Genomic DNA, 19,442 nt, shown 5'->3' with positions numbered 1-19,442 from the left:
GCATTAAAGGAGACATATTGAGTTTCAAAGTTCTGCAAAGTTAAAAAGCCCAAAGTCTGAGCTCCTCTCCTGGTAAAACGAGCTCCTCTGCCCCACAGAAAACATGAAGCTCCTGAAACACCTCACCAGTCGTCCCGCCCGTACCTCTGCATCACCGGCAGAAGCTAGGGCTGTGGCAAACGTAGCATAAGCAGCATTTAAACGTAAACAGTGGTGCGTTGAACACCTTGTGTTACGAAGTTTTGCATCAATGTTAGCGGAGGAGGTCATTCTTTGCGTTCTCGTGGAAAACATCTCGGAGGAAGATGATGTGGGTTAAAATACGTGTTGAATGCTTCAATACAGGCTGAATGTCACAGTCTCTGCTTCCGTCGTCTGGAACAGCAGCTTCTAACACCAGCATCTGGAGAGAACTTTAGAATCCATTGTGTCACTGCCTTTTTAAAACAGTCGCTGCTGTTTGGGGAACACGTCTGACACACCCACCAGACGAGAGCCCGCTGCACACGGGTTCAAACAAACATGTCGTTCACCACGGAAACGCTAGTTAAACTTTAAGAAATTATCTGAGATTGAATGTGTCCCTCGTAAAGTGAGAGTGGAGGATTTCCTACACGCACAGGAAGTGGTTAACCAATCACAACAGAGTGGGTCGGTTGACCAATAAGAGCAGACTGGGCAATATAAGGAGGGGTGGGGCCTTAAAGAGACAGGAGCTAAAACCAAGCGTTTGAGACAGAGGCTGAAAAGAGGAGCTGCAGCAATAGACAGTCTGAGGAAAGTGATGTTTTCTGAACATTAAACACTTTAAAGTCACAATACTAATTAAAATGATCAAACTGAATGTGAGCAGAATACGTCTCCTTTAACAAATACACATGTTTAATCAATACAAGAAAATGAAAGTGTAAAAACAAATGACTTCTATAGGATAAATCTATGTTTATTGTATTTTGTGGTGTTAGTGAGGATATTGGTCCTGAATGAAGAGCTGCTCACCTCGGGGCAGATCTGTTAAATTTGACAGAAGCGTACGCAACCTCCTCCTCCGCCTCCTTGTGTTCGCTGGGTTCAGCTGATCTGACGTTGGAGTGGACGGGATCCGTCTCTCTCTTCATGAAGTGGACACTGGCATAGTTAAGGTCACAGTTTTCCCCAGACTGATTGTGTAGACGCTGCAAACACAAATTTGCTTTTGAATCTTGTCCATGTGGCAGAATGGACAACGTTAGAGTCCAACTAAAGAAGCTATTGATTTATTTAAAGCGCCTCCTTCTACACCAGACGTGTTTCAAGGACAGGAAACATGTGGTTCTACTAAAAACCAAAAGGAGGGAAGGTCTTCAGTTTGAATTCCAAACTCTAACACTACAAACTTCTCACTTAGTGTGTCTGTGAGCCACTTGTGTGTGGGCTTTCACATCGGTTGTGTCCAGATAAAACTACATCTGGGAGCTGGATGTTTCGCACAGTACAGAAAATTATAACATTCAGCAATTTGCTTAAATGGATGGATTACCAGAAGGAAATTCAAACACCAGATGATTGTTTTTACAATGACAATTTTGACTGGGATTTTAATAACTACTTTTTAATCTTCACATGACAGAGAAAAGGGTTTGACGTGAGAAATAGTGGCGTTTGAAAGGATTGGACGCTGAACTGTGTCTCACCTGCTCACTGTGGTCAGGTCTGTCCCCAGGATCAGCAGATTGATGAGAGTTTCTCTTTTTTCTGATCAATTGAACCAAATAACAAACAATATACACAATAATTGAGTTGATTTCATTTAACAGGAGTGATTTTCAGGAATTCATTATTCAAAGTTTGAGTGGAACGGATTTGCTCACCTGATCAGTAGCAACACGGAGAGGAGAGTCACAGCGAGGAAAACTGCAGCAGCTGATCCAATGAGTGCTGATCTCCATGATCCAGGTAAAACTATGATGAAATAACTTTCACTTTATCATTTCACGAAATCACAATACTTAAAGGTGCAGGACGAAACATTTACAAAAACAACTTTTGTCATGTTTGCTAAACCTGTCTCGATGTTCTGACTGAATATAAAGACAGTTTCTTTTCTAATAACGCATTTTGAAGAGTTCTGAGTTCTCAGAGTGGCCTGTTTGTGGGCGTGTCTCTTAAAATGTTTATGAGTCACTGCTCCCCCTGCTGGGAGGTGTATGTGTGGCGTGTGCACAGGAGCAGGGTTTGGTTTTCACCACTGTTTGTCTGCTGAGAGCTGTTTGCGCGTCACGTCAATGTGCACAGTGAAGGAAATATCTTTCCAGTTGACTGAGGATGGTGAAAGCTTAATGGATGTTTTTACTGACGCTGAGTGGATTCCTCTTTGTGCTGCTGATGGTCTGACTGTGAATATTTATGGGGCAGAACTGAAACGACCCGTATCGTTTAAAATGTAAAGGACAAAGAATGGCTTAAGTCAATCCACAGCTCCAGAACCTTTAAAGGTGTTTGGACTTCACATGACTCACCTGCTCCAACAGTCAGATGTAAGGTGGTGTTACTACGTCCGTGTGTGTTCTGGGCCTCACACTGATACTTTCCACCATATTCAGCTGTGATATCAGTGATGGTGAAATTTTGTCCTGATGCTTTTGGTTGAACTTGTTTAACTCCACTTCTATTGTACCAGGTGTAGTTAGCTGCTGGGTTAGCATCACTGCTGCAGGTCAGAGTCACCGAGCTGCCCTCCATGATCTCACCAGAGGGACTCACTGACACAGAGGGAGGCTTTGGAGCATCTGAAAAAGAATCTATGATCAAAAGGTGGGAATGTCGTCGCTATAAGTTTAGAAAATGACATCATCAATTGTAGCTATGAAACAACAGATGTTTTCACCCAGGTCGGTTTGTTTGTTGGTTGTTGATTTTAAGCAAGATTACACAAAAACGACTGAGTCGATTAGCAGGAAACTTGGAGGTAGGATGAGGAACGGGTCAGGGAAGAACTCAGTAAAGTTTGGTGTGAGTCCAGATAAGGGGGCGGACCCAGGAACCTTCTGTAAGATTGCGAGACAGTGCTGGGTTTCATGGACATGTGGATGTTTTCTACTCACACTGGACGTCTAACTGTAGAGACGTGGAGTTGATCCGTCCATACTGATTCTCAGACTTGCAGGAGTAGACCCCGCTGTCCCCAGAGCTGATGGAGGAGAGATGATAAACGCCCTCTGGTCCATGAAGCAGAGTTCGGTTCTCCTTGTACCAGGTGTAGTTAGCTGCTGGGTTAGCATCACTGCTGCAGGTCAGATTCACCGAGCTGCCCTCCATGATCTCACCAGAGGGACTCACTGACACAGAGGGAGGCTTTGGAGCATCTGAATGTGTGAAAACAGAATGATGATAACAGATGAGAGACATTGTGTTTAACAGTTGGGGACGTATATGATATGATGTGTTAAAGTCAAAGGTGTTCAGGTGAGTCACTGAGTTACACAGCAAGGTTGTTAAACAGACACAGGTAAATTCTTCTTGTTGTTAAGTGAGACGTTTTTTTCAATGTTTTCCTGTTGCACTACTGTTTCCAGACTACCCTGAATGTCCACAGATTTCCAAACCATAGTGCAGTTTGTAACATGGACTTAAACGTGACATATTATGACCTTTTTCCACAATTAGACAAAGTTTCTACCTAATAAAACGTGTGAAAAGTCCTGTTCAGAGTGGCCTGTTTGTGGGTGTGTCTCATAAAATGTTAATGAGCCACTGCTCCCCCTACTGGGAGGTGTATGTGTGACGTGTGCACAGGAGCAGGGTTTTGTTTTCACCACTGTCTGCTGAGAGCTGTTTGCTCGTCATGTGAATGTGCACAGTGAAGGAAATATCTTTCAGGTTTACTGAGGATGGTGAAGGCTTTATGGATGTTTTTACTGACGCTGGGTGGATTCCTCTTTGTGCTGCTGATGGTCTGACTGTGAATATTTATGGGGCAGAAGTCAAACGACTCATATCTGCACGCATTTAAATAGTTAAGGACAAAGAATGGGACAGATTCAATATCTCTTCACTTAATAACCTGTGTTTCACTCACATGTCACAGTAATAAAGATGTTTGCTGAACTCCTTCCCAGCTCATTCTCAGCTGTGCAGTAATACTCTCCAGAGTCTGACGACCGGATGGAGCTGAGGACAAATTGTGTCTCTTCACCGAGACGTTGAACTTGTTTATCTCCACTTCTCTTGTACCAGGTGTATTTAGCTGCTGGGTTAGCATCACTCCTGCAGGTCAGAGTCACCAAGCTGCCCTCCATGATCTCACCAGAGGGACTCACTGACACAGAGGGAGGCTTTGGAGCATCTGAAGGATAGTCTATATTAACAAACAGGATGAAAATACAATTAAAACACTGTCTGTATTTTTTGTTAAAAGTTTAAATTTATATTATTTTCACATTATAGTAGCTTCATTGGGAGACGTAAACTCACACAATCTAGGAGAAGGGAAACGCTCCTGTCCTTCTATAGCACAGTGATAGCTGTGTGCAGCATTAAAGTGTCGGAAGTGAAAGTATTTTTTTCGTCCAACAGGTTTATTGTTATTGTACCAAACGTAGGAAAGATGATCAGGGAGCTGACACCTGCTGTGACAGGTCAGCTCTGTCCAGGTAGAAGATGGATTGGCTGTTGATCTCCTCACTTGTACCTGGAGCTGAGGGTCTGTGAACAAACATGTGATTTTATTTCAATATACACACAAACATTTCAAACTGGCTCGAATGAAAATGTTACCTGTGACAGACAGAGTGACTCCAGCTGAACCAGTAAAACTCCCTCCAGGTTGGTTTGTTGTGAACCTGAACTTGTACACAGCTGAGTCGCTCTCTCTCAGGTTAGAGATTCTAAGAGTGCACTTGTTGTTTCCACAGAGATACTCCACACGACCTGAATACTTCTGAACAGTCTTTAGATCAACGTAAACCCCTTTACTCTCTTCAATGAACCAGAACGTTTTCTGAACTTTAGTATCAAGGTGATTCAACCTGGATGGGTATGTGTAGGTACAGTTTATGTCCACTGTTGATCCTCTGAAGGCACAGATCTCAGTAGAAGTGTAACTCACACCCCAGTCAATCTGACTCTTTACCACTGTAACACAGAGCACATCAGAGAATCAGAAGATAAACTTATACATTTATAAAACTAACTCCATGTATTTTCTCTGTTGAATCACCAGTCGGCAGGTTTTCATTTTAAGATGACGATGCCAAGATGAGGAAACTTTCAGTTCACAAAAAACACAGTGAAGTGCCCTTTACGCCGGGTTTACACCGGGTGCTGAAGCGACGCGTAAGCGTCGCGTAAGCGCAGCGCACTAGCGCGCCGGCGCTGGGCTGAACACACAGGACGCTGAAGCCTCGCGTAAGTGCCGCGTAGATCCCTAGTGCGCAGGCGCCAGGCTGGTCACAACAAACACGCTTTTCTCCGCGGCGGTTCCTCTCTGTGATCACAGATGCAGCTGATATTTGTCATTAACTGCAACGGCGTCCCAGCATTTGTCCTTTTTAATGTTGTCTTTATATAACATGTGCCGAGGATCATACACCTCACTGTACTTCTCCATATCAATTATTAATTTAATGTCATCCTTCTTCAAGAACTTCTCCGCTGTTTGCTCCGTTCAATGTCGGGTGTCGAGGGTAAATTACGTATTCTCCACTCCGGGGAGAGTACGTAGACACACACACACACTCCCGCCCCCCCCCCCCTCTCTCTTTTTATCTTTATGACTGCTTGTGTGGCTGTAGTGGGGGGGCAGAGGGGGACATTTAATAATGTGATCGGTAAAATTGGTAAAATTAAAACTCCAGGACAACAGAAGGGGAATACAAACTATGGGATGCATATTTGATCATTTATATCATATAAAATATGTCATCAATATCGTTTAAAATCATTTTTCAGTGTGTTTCCTGCAGCGATACGCTCGCGTCAAGCGCAAAAAATAGACTCGACGCCGAAACGATCGCTGCACTGCGCGAGGCAGCCTTGGCGCAGCGCTGCACTTCAGCGTCCTGTGCAGCCGGCACAAGGGATTAACATGAGAGTGGATGGGAGTCAGCTGTTATTTAAGGCATGGCGCTGCGCTTACGCGACGCTTACGCGTCGCTTCAGCGCCCGGTGTAAACCCGGCGTTAGACTTCAGTGTGAGGGAGAAACACACTGTTGGAGGTGAGGAACATGAGGGACCTTGTATAAGTTGCTCTTATAATGGAGCAAACTGGCCAATATGGAGGAAATGATCTGTGTCTTTTATGCAGAGTCGACCAAAGATGGTCAACACGTCTCCACTTCCTCCCACTCTCCAGAATTGAAGCCAAAATATCCTGGATACCAACGCTGCCATCTTTCACATTTGGAACCACAGTCTGCACAGTAGTGATCCGGAGATGGAGCCACAGTATCAAGGTCCCGCACATACATGAGCTTGACCAATCCTGAGTCAGCCTCAGCTGTCAATCATGAAGTTTAATCTAATTTTCATATCATCAAATAACTAATTAAAACCAACTTATGAGAAACATGAACAATCGATTGTCATAGGAACTACCTAAAATGACGGAAACCATTTTTGAGAAAAATATATTTGACTTTTTAGACTGGTCCATGTCCTTCCCAGTAACATGGAGGAGACAGGATGTATGTTCTATACTGCAGCCAGCCACCAGGGGTTGATCAAGATGCTTTGGCTTCACTTCTGGGGAGCAGCGTTGTCTTTCATCTTTATTTACACAAGCAGAATACTAGTACTAGTACTACACTAGTTTGCCAGTACTGACAGTAGTATCCGAAGAGTTCAATGTGCCCATGCAGAAAAAAGTATTTAAAGACACATGAAGTTAAGGTACAATGCATTATCTCCAATACTCCAGCAGATGGTGCTGTTAGTGAAATACTGTAGATTAAACTCACACATTGACGGAGAGTGGAAATCCTCAAGTCCTTTAACAGTACAGGAAACTCTGTCTGCAAAAGAGAAATAATCTGAATAAGATGCCTCTTCTTTCTCCTTCTTCTGTTGATTCTTGTACCAGATGTAGTTCAGATGATCAGGAAGACGACAACTGCTCTGACACCTGAGCACTGCATGGTTATAAGAGTCATACTGCTCTGATCTGCTCACCTGCACATGCAAATCTGTGTGTGAGAATAAGGAATTCATTTTAGTCCAAACTGACAACACACACATGCATATAAAAGTGCACAGACACACTCAAGTGAACCAAACAACATGTAGAAAATAAATGAATGAATGTTCAGATTTAAATGTTACCTGTGACAGACAGAGTGACTCCAGCTGAACCAGTTACACTCCCTCCAGGTTGGTTTGTTTTGAACCTGAACTTGTACACAGCTGAGTCGCTCTCTCTCAGGTTAGAGATTCTCAGAGTGCACTTGTTGTTTCCACAGAGATACTCCACACGACCTGAATACTCCGGATCAGTCCTTAGATCAACGTAAATCTGATTACTATCTTGAATTAACCAGAAAGCTTCCTGAACTGTAGTATCAAGGTTATTAACTGTGGATGGGTATTTGTAGGTACAGTTAATGTCCACTGTTGATCCTCTGACGGCACAGATCTCAGTAGAAGTGCAACTCACATCCCAGCCATTCTCACACTGTACCACTGTAACACAGAGAATCAGATTCATAACGACACCAGAGAACACTTAGTTTACTTTTTACTTTCTGTAAAAAAGAAACACATTTCCATGAGCAGCATTCCATAGCATTTCAACTAATGACTCCACACACTGATGACAATTCCTGCGTCGAGAGGAGAGGACCTCAGTCATGATGATAATAATAAGAAGAACAATAATAATAATAATAATAATAATAATAATAATAATAATAACAATGACAACGACATGTTTCAGACTCTAAATTTTTTGAGCTCTAGACGATAGAAACATCTGAACAAAGATACAAAATAATACTGATGATAATTCATTCCTATATTTTCTTTCTGCATCACTTTTTACTTTCTTTCTGAAACTCACTTCAGGTGAATCAGAAGTCTGAATGTAAAATAGAGTGAAACATGAATGTAGATGTACAGTACCTGTCACAGTGAGAAGAAGGAGAACAAATCCACTCGCTGCTGCAGTTACACTCATAGTAGCTGCTGCTCTCGTCTGTGACTTCAAACAATAAAAACGTCCACAGATAAATAATGTGCACAAGGTGAAACTCAGTCACATCACAGACACGTCTACCTACAACACAGGAGAGTCTGAGAATAAAGACAGATTCTGTAAGAGAAAGATAAATAAAAACTGTTAAACACACCCACCTTCCTTCCTCTTTCCACTTACAAGCATGCTGAGCCCGATGGTGTTACATTAAACTCAAAACAAAGAAGTAACTTGTGTTTTGTACAAACTGTGAATTTCTTCATTTAACAGAGTGTTAGAAACGCCTTTAGTGGCAGTTCATACCAAACCTGAATCCTCCTCAACTGAAGCTGTGAGCAGCGTTGAACAGCATTTTTGAAACCATTATTTTCAAAAATTAGACAAAATTATTGTCAACGTTTCAATGTATATGTACAGTACACTTCAGAACAATACTTAAACCTACCTAGAAAGTCATATTAAAACATACAGTGTATTAAAAAGGAAACAGAGGCTTTTACATTCATAAAAAGCAATGACAACTGTCTCTGTTTCTCCACAAACTGGGTAGTTGCACTTGTCTGTTGGGTTTATGATGAATATAAAACTGTTAACCGCGATGGCTCCGTGTAAAAACCTCCACTGCAGGTCACCAGTCCTCTTCCGTCAGACCTCACATCCAGCTTGCTTCTGCTCAGGGTTAAAACACAACATTCATACATGGCTTTTCCTTTTGCTGTGTACAGGTCCACTTGTTTCCAGTCTGTTTTATTTTAAAAAAGGTCCTAAGAGCCTGTCCAGATTTGGATGAAAACCTAACTCCGGAGAAGGGTCGTTGTCATCAGGGGTTTCCTTTCCAGCAGAGTATTCCCTCAGCATATTCACCTCCTCGTCTGCGAGTCTTCCAATCCATTCGTTTAAAATGTGTTCTGCCTGTCGCCTGGACCTCTGCCCGATGAGTGACGCCACCGCCGGGATGTTGGTGATTCCAGGACCTGCTGCATCGACCATCGTCCTCAGGGTCCCAGCTCCGGCGGTGCACAGCATGCTGGTGAGGCCTGGTGTGGAGCTGCTCTGGACATCAAGCCTGGCTCCGTTGATCAGCGGCTCTTCTTTATTCATCATGTTGGGACTGAGGTCCCAGTGATCTGACTTATAACAAAGAGTCGTAAAACTTGGGGAATCGCCTCAGGAAACCCCTCACAATAAAATTCCAGCATGGAGATCTTATCTCCATGTGAGAGAAAATCACTTCCTGGGTCCACCACTGTAAGCCGCCCCTTGGGGCCAAATTCTGATAGTTAATTGGCCGGGGGCCACACTGACCCCTGACCCCTCCTCCCAGGGGGGAGTCACCTAGAACATGACTTAAATAGGCTGAGCTCACAAAAATCATTCTCTTTTCCTCCGATGCTGATGTGACAACGAGACCGCCCCCCGGGGTCTCACCAGTTAACCCAGCAACTTAAGGAGGGAACTACTTTTCTCTTTGTCCTCTTTTTCACTCCAGCACTGACGTTCCAGTTAGGCCTCCTCAGGTCTGACCAGAGGTTCCCGTTGCTTAAGGAGGCAATAAGATGTTTGTTTCAATTCATTTCATTCATTTATTCTTTTATCTTAGTCGACGTTTTTATTTTGAAAAGGACCTTTCCTGTTTTAACTTGGAAAGATCAAACAGGAAATTGCTCGCTGGACGATCTCAAACTGTTTCATTTTCCCCACGGACTTTACTTTTGTTTTTCCAACGATCTACAAACGGCTTCAAACCAGCCGTCCCCTGCAGAAGCGCGACGTTCATCCCGCTGAGGAGTAAGAGGCAATCCACTCCGTTCCTGTAAAACAGCACGTTCTCCGCTGTTACAGAAGAAGACGACGTTCCTCCCGTCACGGAGCACGAGAAAATCCGCTCCTTGTCCGGTCCAGCGGCTGAGCTTCGGAGCTCCGCTCGTGAGAGAGACCACGTGATTCACTGGCCCCCGACACATTCGCGCCGAGGCGCAGACACACCGCGAGGGTGGTACAGTAAGAGACTTGATTATCTGGGCAGATGTTAGTTTTGATACGTAGCATATTGTTTAATATTTGATTGTATTTGTTGCGAGACCGCTGAGTCTCATTGTTTTAGCCGGCTACGACGAGCCGCTACTTCCGGTTCATTTCCGGGTTTTGTGTTAGTGCTTGAGGCCGCGAGGAAAGCCTCCGCCCGCACTGTTAACGTCTGTGTGAGTCTGCAGTGATTTCACCGATCAGAACCTCGGCCCACAACGTTCGCTTGAGGGGTGAATCACTGTAAATCTATCTCTTTTTAAGAGCTTCTTTGAACTCTCCTTACATGTTTTCTCTCTCTCTCTCTCTCTCTACTTCTAAACCGACCTATACACACTTCCGATCTGTATTTATAATACAGGTCATGTCACATAGTTAAATCTATGCTTAGAGAGGCTGAACACATCTGGAAACCATTCGGCCCCCAAAGCCAAGCAGAGATAAGAATTCTCTTTGTCTAAAATTTCCTTTGTGTAATTCATGTGACGACCACCAGTGTGCGCTCCGGCCACATGGTGTCATTAACATATTCTCCATTTTGGATAACGTTAAGTTAAACCACCATCTTGAGTCTATTATTGCCACGCCTTCTCTCCCTCTCTCCTCCTATTCTGGCTCTAAATTCATAACGGCTCCGCCATCTTGTTTTGTAGTCAATCCGCCATTTTGAGAGTTTTTAGGCCTTGATTCCACGAATCATGATCGGCCTCCATCTTAGATGTGATGTCACTACGTGACTGCGTCATCGCCACGCCCCTTCTTTTTCTCTCTCTCTCGCACACACACACACACACACACACACACATTGATAGACACAGACAGATACACACACACAGAGACACATAGATGGACCAGAGGTTACATGCGTGTTCTAAATTGTGATAAGCTGCTGTTGTGATCTTTGAAATATGGGAGTTTGTTAAAATGATAAATCATTAAATAACACTAACTTTATTTCACATACACACACATAGACACACATACACAGAGAGACACTTTGACACAGACACACACACACAGAGACAGACATACATAGGTAGACCGCAGGTTTTACATGTATTTTCTGAATTGTGATAAGTGCTGCTGCTGTGTTTATCTTTGAAATATCGGAGCTTGTTAAAATGATAAATCATTGAATAACATTATAACTTTATTTCCCCTTTTTAATAAATACTTTTGTAATTAAAGTATCTGTAGTCTGTGGTTATTTGTGCATAAGTGTGTGATTGCAGCTGGATTATGATTGCCTGTGCTCGAACTTAGAAGCCTTCACTGTTTATTAAGTAATCGTTAATATTAAAATATTGACATTATTAATTTGACATTTATCATTATGAGACTGATAATTATAGCTTGACATCGTTGGTCCCTGGAAACCAGGGTGGTGCCCCCCTTTCTCAATTATTAATATAGATAGTATTATTCTTAAATTGATAATTTTATTGTTTTTGACTAATTATTTTCATTATTCTTGGTTGATAACCTTATCATTGTTAATTGATAGCTTGTACTTTCTAATTGATAATTCCTATTTTCTCATTAGTGGTTTTATTGTTATTTGATTACTGATCATCTTCAATTAATAATTTAATTATTTTTGATAGATAATTTTTATTTTAATAATCATATTTCATGATTATTAATAATTAGCCAACGTCAAGTCTACTCCTATTGCACAACAATCAACATCATCATCATTATTTTTTTTGCTGTCTGATTTTCTGAACAATCTTCCTTAGTCTGTACATCTCCTGGTCAGTGAAACCTCCTCTGCCTTTACTGCTCATGTGCGGCCGGGAAGAGTTTGAAAACTGTTCTTTGTCAGAGAACTAATCCTCAACTTTCAACCCTTTCATGTTTTTTGGAGAAACACTTTCATCTTCGCAGCACTGTATCTTCTTGTGTTCTTCTGGCTTCCTGCCCTGAAGTCGGATGAATCACTGTCAGCAGAGTCGGTCTCTGTGCTGGACTCTCCTTTCTTCACTGTCCCTTTTTTAGCTTTTGAGCTTCCTCGTTTGCTCCTAGTCTTCCTTTTTAGACGAGGAACTTTAAGAACCTCCTCATCTCTCTCCATGTCAATATCGCTTACTTGGTTCTGTAGGAGCCCGCCTGCCTCCTCCTGTTCCCCTTCATCTACCTGACCTACCTGTTGGACCGCCCTTGTCCCCTTCTGTCCTTTCTTACTCTCCTGACCTTCCTTTGGGACCTCCCCTGTCTCTCCTCACTCGCCTGACTCTCCTGCTGGCCTCAACTCTGGAGCTGATTGTTCTGATGAGTCTGATTCTACATTAAAGCACAAGCAGAACGTGGAGAGAGATCGTTTTTGTTTAGAAACGCAGTTATATGGTTGTAGCCTGAGTAAACACAACTATTCAGTTAAATCAGACTCGATAGTTTTACTTTGAGAGTTGTAAATGTGAAGAAAATGTATTTAATTACCTTTTTCAAGTTGGATCAACTTTGTGGTCTGGTTGTATTGTGAAAACTAAAAGTCAAAGTGTTCCACATCCACAATGTCCCTTGGCTGCTTTTTCATCAGTTAATAAAAACTGTCAGACAAATATGAAATCAGTTTATATTTCAAAAGTGCTTTAAAAGTATTGTAGACTGTTACTGTTGTTACAGTTGTGCTGTAACTTACAAAATAAGGGTACAATTACAACAGTGAGTCTATGACAGTGGTCAGTGCTCTCCACACTGATTGGACATTCATTCAGTTCAGACTTGTGTCCTGCACCTAAAGCTTAAAAGGACAAACTCTGATTATTGGCTTTACTGTATCAAGGTGGCCCCGCCTGGCCCCACCTGGCCCCCCTTAGCAGCTCCACTGCACTGAGGCCATTACTCCACAGGTCAACAAGTGACTTTGTTTCTCTGATGTTTTCTAATCATCACATTTAGAACTGAACTTTATAAAAACCTGCAGAATTCATATTTATGTCCCTGGATGAACGGGGCGTCACTTCTTCTGCAGCAAAGAAGTTAAAATAATATAACAGGAATATAATATTCTATATACGTGAGCTACTGCTCTCGTCTGTGACTTCAAACAATAAAAAGATCCACAGATAAATAATGTGAACAAGATGAAACTCAGTCACATCACAGACACATTTACCTACAACACAGAAGAGTCTGAGAATAAAGACAGGTTCTGTAAGAGAAAGACAAAGTCAAACTGTTAAACACACCCACCTTCCTTCCTCTTTCCACTTACATTCTTGCTGAGCAAGAAGGTGTTACATTAAACCTAAAACAAAGAAGTAACTTATGGTTTGTATAAACTGTGAATTTATTCTTTTTACAGAGCGTGAGAAATGACTTTAGTGTCTGTTCCCACCAAACCTGAATCCTCCTCAACTGAAGCTGTAAGCAGCGTTGAACAGGCCTGAAGATGCACCAGTGTGATAAGATCTAACCTCGAATGACAGGCACCATCTTTGAGAAAAAGTTATTTGATTTGCATACAGACATTTTTTAGTTTGGTCCATGTCCCATCCACTGACATGGAAGAGTCCGGGTTTATGACAAATACTGCAGCCAGCCACCAGGGGGTGACAGATATCATTCGGCTTCACTTTGGGGGTAGCTGTCTTGTTGTCCATCTTTATATTCAGTATCAATCGTGAAGTTGAGGGAAGATATACCTTGAAAATTTGAGTTAAAACAAATTCCTGTTTCATGGTGAAACATCAAAGTTTGACATGTCACCATGGAAACGTGAATATATAACGTTAATCTTTTTTGTGTTCCTGGATGAGCGGGTGTCACTTCTGCAACAATCTCCCATTAAATCTTCAAAATGTACCGACTGTACTTTAATCGTCCAGAAACATTATAAGCAATAAACTCGTTGACCTAGTTTTTATGTCGAGTGCTTCATGATTCTCAGCTGACGACCTCAATAGTCCTCAAATATTATTATGTCACAATTCATCATTAGATGTATAAATACGACAAGACCGATATAGTTGTTGACTTGTGTAATTCCATTAGCCAAAATATTGTTGTTGAAACCCCCAACCAGAAAATTATTATTGGTCACTTCCATTGATTTATATAAAATCTTTTAGGTGTTATGATATTAGTTACAAATATTTACAATTTATAATATCTAGAAGTTAATCTTATTGTTATTTGTAACATTTTGACAGTAACATACATTACGGTTAGCGTTAGCCTAACCTGAAGCTAACTCTACACGTGGTTGAGCCGGGGAAATATTTTGAATTACGGGAGAAGAACAACTTTCTTAACTTTAACTTCGTGGCTTCCAAAGTGAGAAGTGAGAGAATTTGTAATCTGGGTTAACCAACTCATCAAGAAAGAAAACAAACCTTTACAAACACTGCACATGTCTATATGTTTTATTTCTTCTGGTTCCCTGATGCTGTAAATCCACATATAAACAACAGATTCATGTTGTGTTTCTTCAGTGTTTGGTGACTGTGCTGTACAATGCAGATGGATCGTCCCCCTCTTCTTCACGTCTTGTTCTGTGAAGGCAGAATAAACCACTCACACCCACAGTTTTTAACCTCAATAAGTGTAGTGATGAAAATGTTCCCGTGTAGAGCTGCTCACCCTGTTGCACTGTCAAATCGAACAGCGCTGTACTCAGCCTCCTCCTCCTCGTCTTCCTCAGTTTCTCTCTGGGGTTGAACTCGACCTATGTTGCAGTAGATGCCGTCTGCCGGGTTCTGGGTGAAGCAGACGCTGGCGTAGTGGACGTCATCGTGCGGCTCTGCTGGTCGTGTGTGTGCCGCAGCTGGAATCTGCTCGTACAGTAAAACACGAGCTGGGATCAGGAATCTGTGTCTTACTCTTTAACTCTGTTGGGTACTGAGAGTTTCTCTTTGTTGTGGGCCTGATCCTACTCTGCTGAATCAAACTGTGATGGCAGCAGTGATCTGGGAGCTTTCTGTTTTTCCCTGCTGGTCACCAGCTCATCTTCTTAACAGATGAACCCGGTGTCACCACCATGAAACATTCACTCTACATTTTACTCCCAAACTAGAATCACTGCCCTTCAGTTGTGGGCCTCCTCCAACCAGTTTAAGCTTTTTGTTAGAGTAAAGGAATTTGACCTCCCAAGACCTTCATGGTCTTACCCTTCTCATCAAATCACAATGATGCAGAACGCCACCGGTTAATGAGGCAGCCTTGAAGAGTGGAGATCAAGTGCTTTGAAATGAAACTATTCATTTACCTGCGCTCTGTCTTCTGGTCTCTCACTGCACTCACGCTGTTGTGTGAAGGACTTGTTTCTTCTAGATGGGAGGAAAGAAATAAACAGTTGGATGAACTAGAAAACTCCTCCAGAGACAGACCAGAGAGAGAGAGAGAGAGATAGAGAGAGCGAGAGAGAGAGAGAGAGAGAGAGAGAGAGAGAGAGAGAGAGAGAGAGAGAGAGAGAGAGAGAGAGAGAGAGAGATAAAGAGCGAGAGACAGACGGTGAGAGAGAAAGAGGAACTGTTCAGTTTGATAGAGAGAGAGCCGAGCAGAGGAGTCAGGGTGTGTGTGTGTTTTGGTGTGTGTGTGTGTGTGTGTGTGTGTGTGTGTGTGTGTGTGTGTGTGTGTGTGTGTGTGTGTGTTTGTGTGTGTGTTTGTGTATGTATGTGTGTGTGTGTGTGTGTGTGTGTGTGTGTGTTTGTGTGTGTGTTTGTGTGTGTGTGTGTGTGTGTGTGTGTTTGTGTGTGTGTCTGTGTGTGTGTCTGTGTGTGTGTGTGTGTGTGTGTGTGTGTGTTTATTTTTGTGACACACAATAAGTTTCTGACCTCTAACCATGTGGCTGCTTTTATTTTGAAAATCCAGCCTCTAGTCACACTGGCCCATGAGGTCTTATCATGAACTGTGTGTTTCTATTCAGTAGTGTCACTGTGTGACTGTGTCACCTGATCCACAGGAAGACAGCGAGGAGGACGACCACCAGGAGAAGAGCTGTGGTTGTTCCAGTCACTGCTGATTTCCAAGCACCTGGAGAAATCACACGATGGATGAACAGGGAATGTTGCAGGATGTTTGACTCGGAGCTGAAGTCAATGCACAGCTCCAGAACCTCTAAAGGTGTTAGGACTTCACATGACTCACCTGGTCCAACAGTCAGATGTAAGGTGGTGTTACTACGTCCGTGTGTGTTCTGGGCCTCACACTGATACTGTCCACCATGTTCAGCTGTGATATCAGTGATGGTGAAGTTCTGTCCTGATACTTTTCGTTGAACTTGTTTATCTCCACTTCTCTTGTACCAGGTGTATTTAGCTGCTGGGTTAGCATCACTGCTGCAGGTCAGAGTCACCGAGCTGCCCTCCATGATCTCACCAGAGGAACTCACTGACACAGAGGGAGGCTTTGGAGCATCTGAAATAATAATCTATGATCATATGATAGGAATGTCGTCTCTATGAGTTTAGAAAATGACGTCATATAGTGAAGCTATGCAACAACAAATGTTTTCACCCACGTGTGTTTGTTTGTTGGTTGTTGGTTTTAAGCAACATTACACAAAAACTACTGAGTCGATTAGTATGAAACTTGGAGGTAGGATGAGGAACGGGTCAGGGAAGAACTCAGGAAAGTTTGGTGTGAATCCAGATAAGGGGGCGGACCCAGGAACTTTCTGTAAGATTGCGAGACAGTGCTGGGTTTCATGGACATGTGGATGTTTTCTACTCACACTGGACGTCTAAGTGTAGAGACGTGGAGTTGATCCGTCCGTACTGATTCTCAGACTTGCAGGAGTAGACCCCGCTGTCCCCAGAGCTGATGGAGGAGAGACGATAAACGCCCTCTGGTCCTTGAAGCAGAGCTCGGTTCTCCTTGTACCAGGTGTAGTGAGCTGCTGGGTTAGCATCACTGCTGCAGGTCAGAGTCACTGAGCTGCCCTCCATGATCTCACCAGAGGGACTCACTGACACAGAGGAGGACTGTGGAGCATCTGGATTTACATGGATGTAAATGGATTTTAAGAATGTTGCAGCATCTGGAAATTTGAAGATCTACAAAACCTCTCGGCTTTTGAATATTTCCAAATATTTACTCACATTTCACATTTATTAAGACACGTTTAGACGCTGTCTTCCCCAGAGCATTCTCAGCTGTGCAGTAATATTCTCCAGAGTCAGACGACCGGATGGAGCTGAAAACCAGCTGAGCTGCTCTGTTGAACAAAGTCTGGTTCCCCTTGTACCAGGTGTATGCAGGGGGGGGGTTAGCATCACTGCTGCAGGTCAGAGACACCGAGCTGCCCTTCAGAATGTCTCCAGGTTGACTCAGCTGCACTAAAGGAACCTTCGGAGCATCTGCAGGATATAAACAGATCTTTACACGAGATTGTGTCTTTATAGAATAAAGTCTTTTAATAGTTTGCAGCCGTCCCTGGTTCTCAGCATCTTTAGAAGAGTGTTTGATTTACTTTTGGACACAGGACGGCCCCTTTAGTGTTCAGTAGTTTTACCAAGTAATTATTGTTTGTATTAAATACAGACTTCACAAAACTGAACATGTCACCTCTGTATCAGGAATCACTGAGTGGGATTTGCATGTGTCCTGTTCACATACATGCAAAATATGAATGGAAAAGTTGAAGTGAAAACGGAAGATTAAAGTTTTTTCTCACTTCCTGTTATCTTGTCTTTCTCTGTGTGTTGATTGGTGAGGAGAATCGTTTCTATTTGCTTTATTGCTCTTAGTCTATATTCTGTTGGATATGAAAAGTGCTTTAATAACAAAGTTCGATTTGGTCTTTTCAAGGGATTTTTTTTCACAGTTATTAACATATAGAAAATCACCAGGCTCAACCTTTCAAGTCTCCACACGTGACATTTTGGAGTCAACTCACACACAGGGGACGAGTGGTGATGCTCATAAGAACAGGAATAGCTGTTTTCAGGGTGAAGGAATCCCTTGAAAGTTGGAGACGTTTCCCCGGGAATTTCTGTTCCATTCTTGTACCAGACAAAGGAGGGACGACCAGAGAGAAGACAGCTGCTCTGACAAGTCAGTGTTGGACCAATCGGAGAACAGATCACCTGAACATCTGGATCTGGAACAGGAAACACACATAGAAGCAGCTGTGGGAAACCAGGTTGAGAACCAATGAACAACACAGTGACTTAGTGTTCCTCAGTACCTGTGACAGTCAGAGTTGTGCCAGGGAAACTTCTGTTCCATTCAAACCACTGTGATTTGAATGTGAAGCGATACTGGGCTGAATCGCTCAGTCTCAGGTTCTTTATTCTCAGAGTGGAGCGCCCTCGCTCTGGTTCAAGGACCTGAACATGTAAGTCCACAGCTCGAGGACGATTCAGCTGCTCATCCTCACGCTCAGCAACGAACCAGGACTTAGTGATTAGATTATAGTGACTGTTGTAACTGCAAGAGATGTCCACTGATGAGCCTTTAAAGGCACAGATGTTCCTGTCGGTGTAATTCACTCCGTCGCATGAATTCCCGTGGACACCTGAAAAACAAAAAACCTTTTGACTATCACCATGACAACTATAATCTTTACTGCTGTATTTAACAATAATTCACAGATGGCTGTTTCCCATGTCAGGAAATAAACAATGCAGGAAAGATGCTACATTTTGTTTTACAGTAAAAACGTTTTGTTTTGTTTGATGTTTTGACTTCCAGCTCGACATCTGTGGTTGAATTTGTGATTTGCTTTCATCAACTCCGCCCAGAGGTTATGTTTTCACCCCAGTCTGCTGGCTCGTTGGTGTGTGTGCACAACTACGCAACAATTACTGGAAGGATTTTGATGCAGATCCAGGATTTTATTTTTATTTTCTTTAGCATTGCAAGATCGTGTTTTTCGAAATTTCCATGTTTTCACAGAATCAAATTAATGGATCTTGATGGAAAAGATCTGACATATTTAGAGGACTGATATCGAGGAGTGTGTGAAATATGGAGCAGCTTGATTGAATAGAATGGACTGTTGGGCCTTGGTGGAGGAATGTGCTCTACTGCTACTGCCACTCTAGTTTGGAGTCATTCAATTTCATTGTTCAACTGCAGAATATTTATCAGGTTTGATAACAAACATCTTAGGAATCAATGACAATGTTCTTTTAATATATAATGTGTCAGCTGATGTGTCAGACTCTGCATCAACCCTCAAATCCATTTTGGACTCTAGTCAGTGTTTTAGCTCAGATGGTTAAAAGAGCAGAACATCATTGGCCATTGGAAGAAGTAAACTCACACACTGGAGCAGAGGGGAAATCCTCGTGGCCTCTCACAGCA

At 42.7% G+C, this 19,442-nt stretch overlaps 1 protein-coding gene and 1 long non-coding RNA gene across 2 annotated transcripts; both read right to left on the bottom strand.

Moving 5' to 3' along the window:
* Window positions 1-995: 995 nt before the first annotated feature.
* On the bottom strand, window positions 996-18,523 carry LOC132997947 (B-cell receptor CD22-like; the record flags this gene model as incomplete). The annotated part of the gene is made up of 10 exons (XM_061067503.1): window positions 996-1,175; window positions 1,674-1,734; window positions 1,851-1,941; window positions 2,499-2,768; window positions 3,084-3,344; window positions 4,058-4,324; window positions 16,867-17,127; window positions 17,234-17,491; window positions 18,031-18,234; window positions 18,322-18,523. Coding segments are annotated over 10 exons (2,055 nt in total), but the record flags the coding sequence as incomplete, so codon positions are not given.
* LOC132997714 (uncharacterized) lies at window positions 14,570-16,163 on the bottom strand. Its single transcript, XR_009677762.1, has 4 exons — window positions 16,085-16,163; window positions 15,400-15,460; window positions 14,775-14,965; window positions 14,570-14,686 (listed from the first exon to the last, which is right to left on the bottom strand). It is a non-coding gene; the product is annotated as an uncharacterized LOC132997714 (long non-coding RNA).
* Window positions 18,524-19,442: the final 919 nt, after the last annotated feature.

Source organism: Limanda limanda, chromosome 2, assembly GCF_963576545.1.
Source record: "Limanda limanda chromosome 2, fLimLim1.1, whole genome shotgun sequence".
In the NCBI taxonomy this organism is placed as follows: domain Eukaryota; kingdom Metazoa; phylum Chordata; class Actinopteri; order Pleuronectiformes; family Pleuronectidae; genus Limanda; species Limanda limanda.
This window is presented reverse-complemented; position numbering and strand designations above follow the sequence as displayed.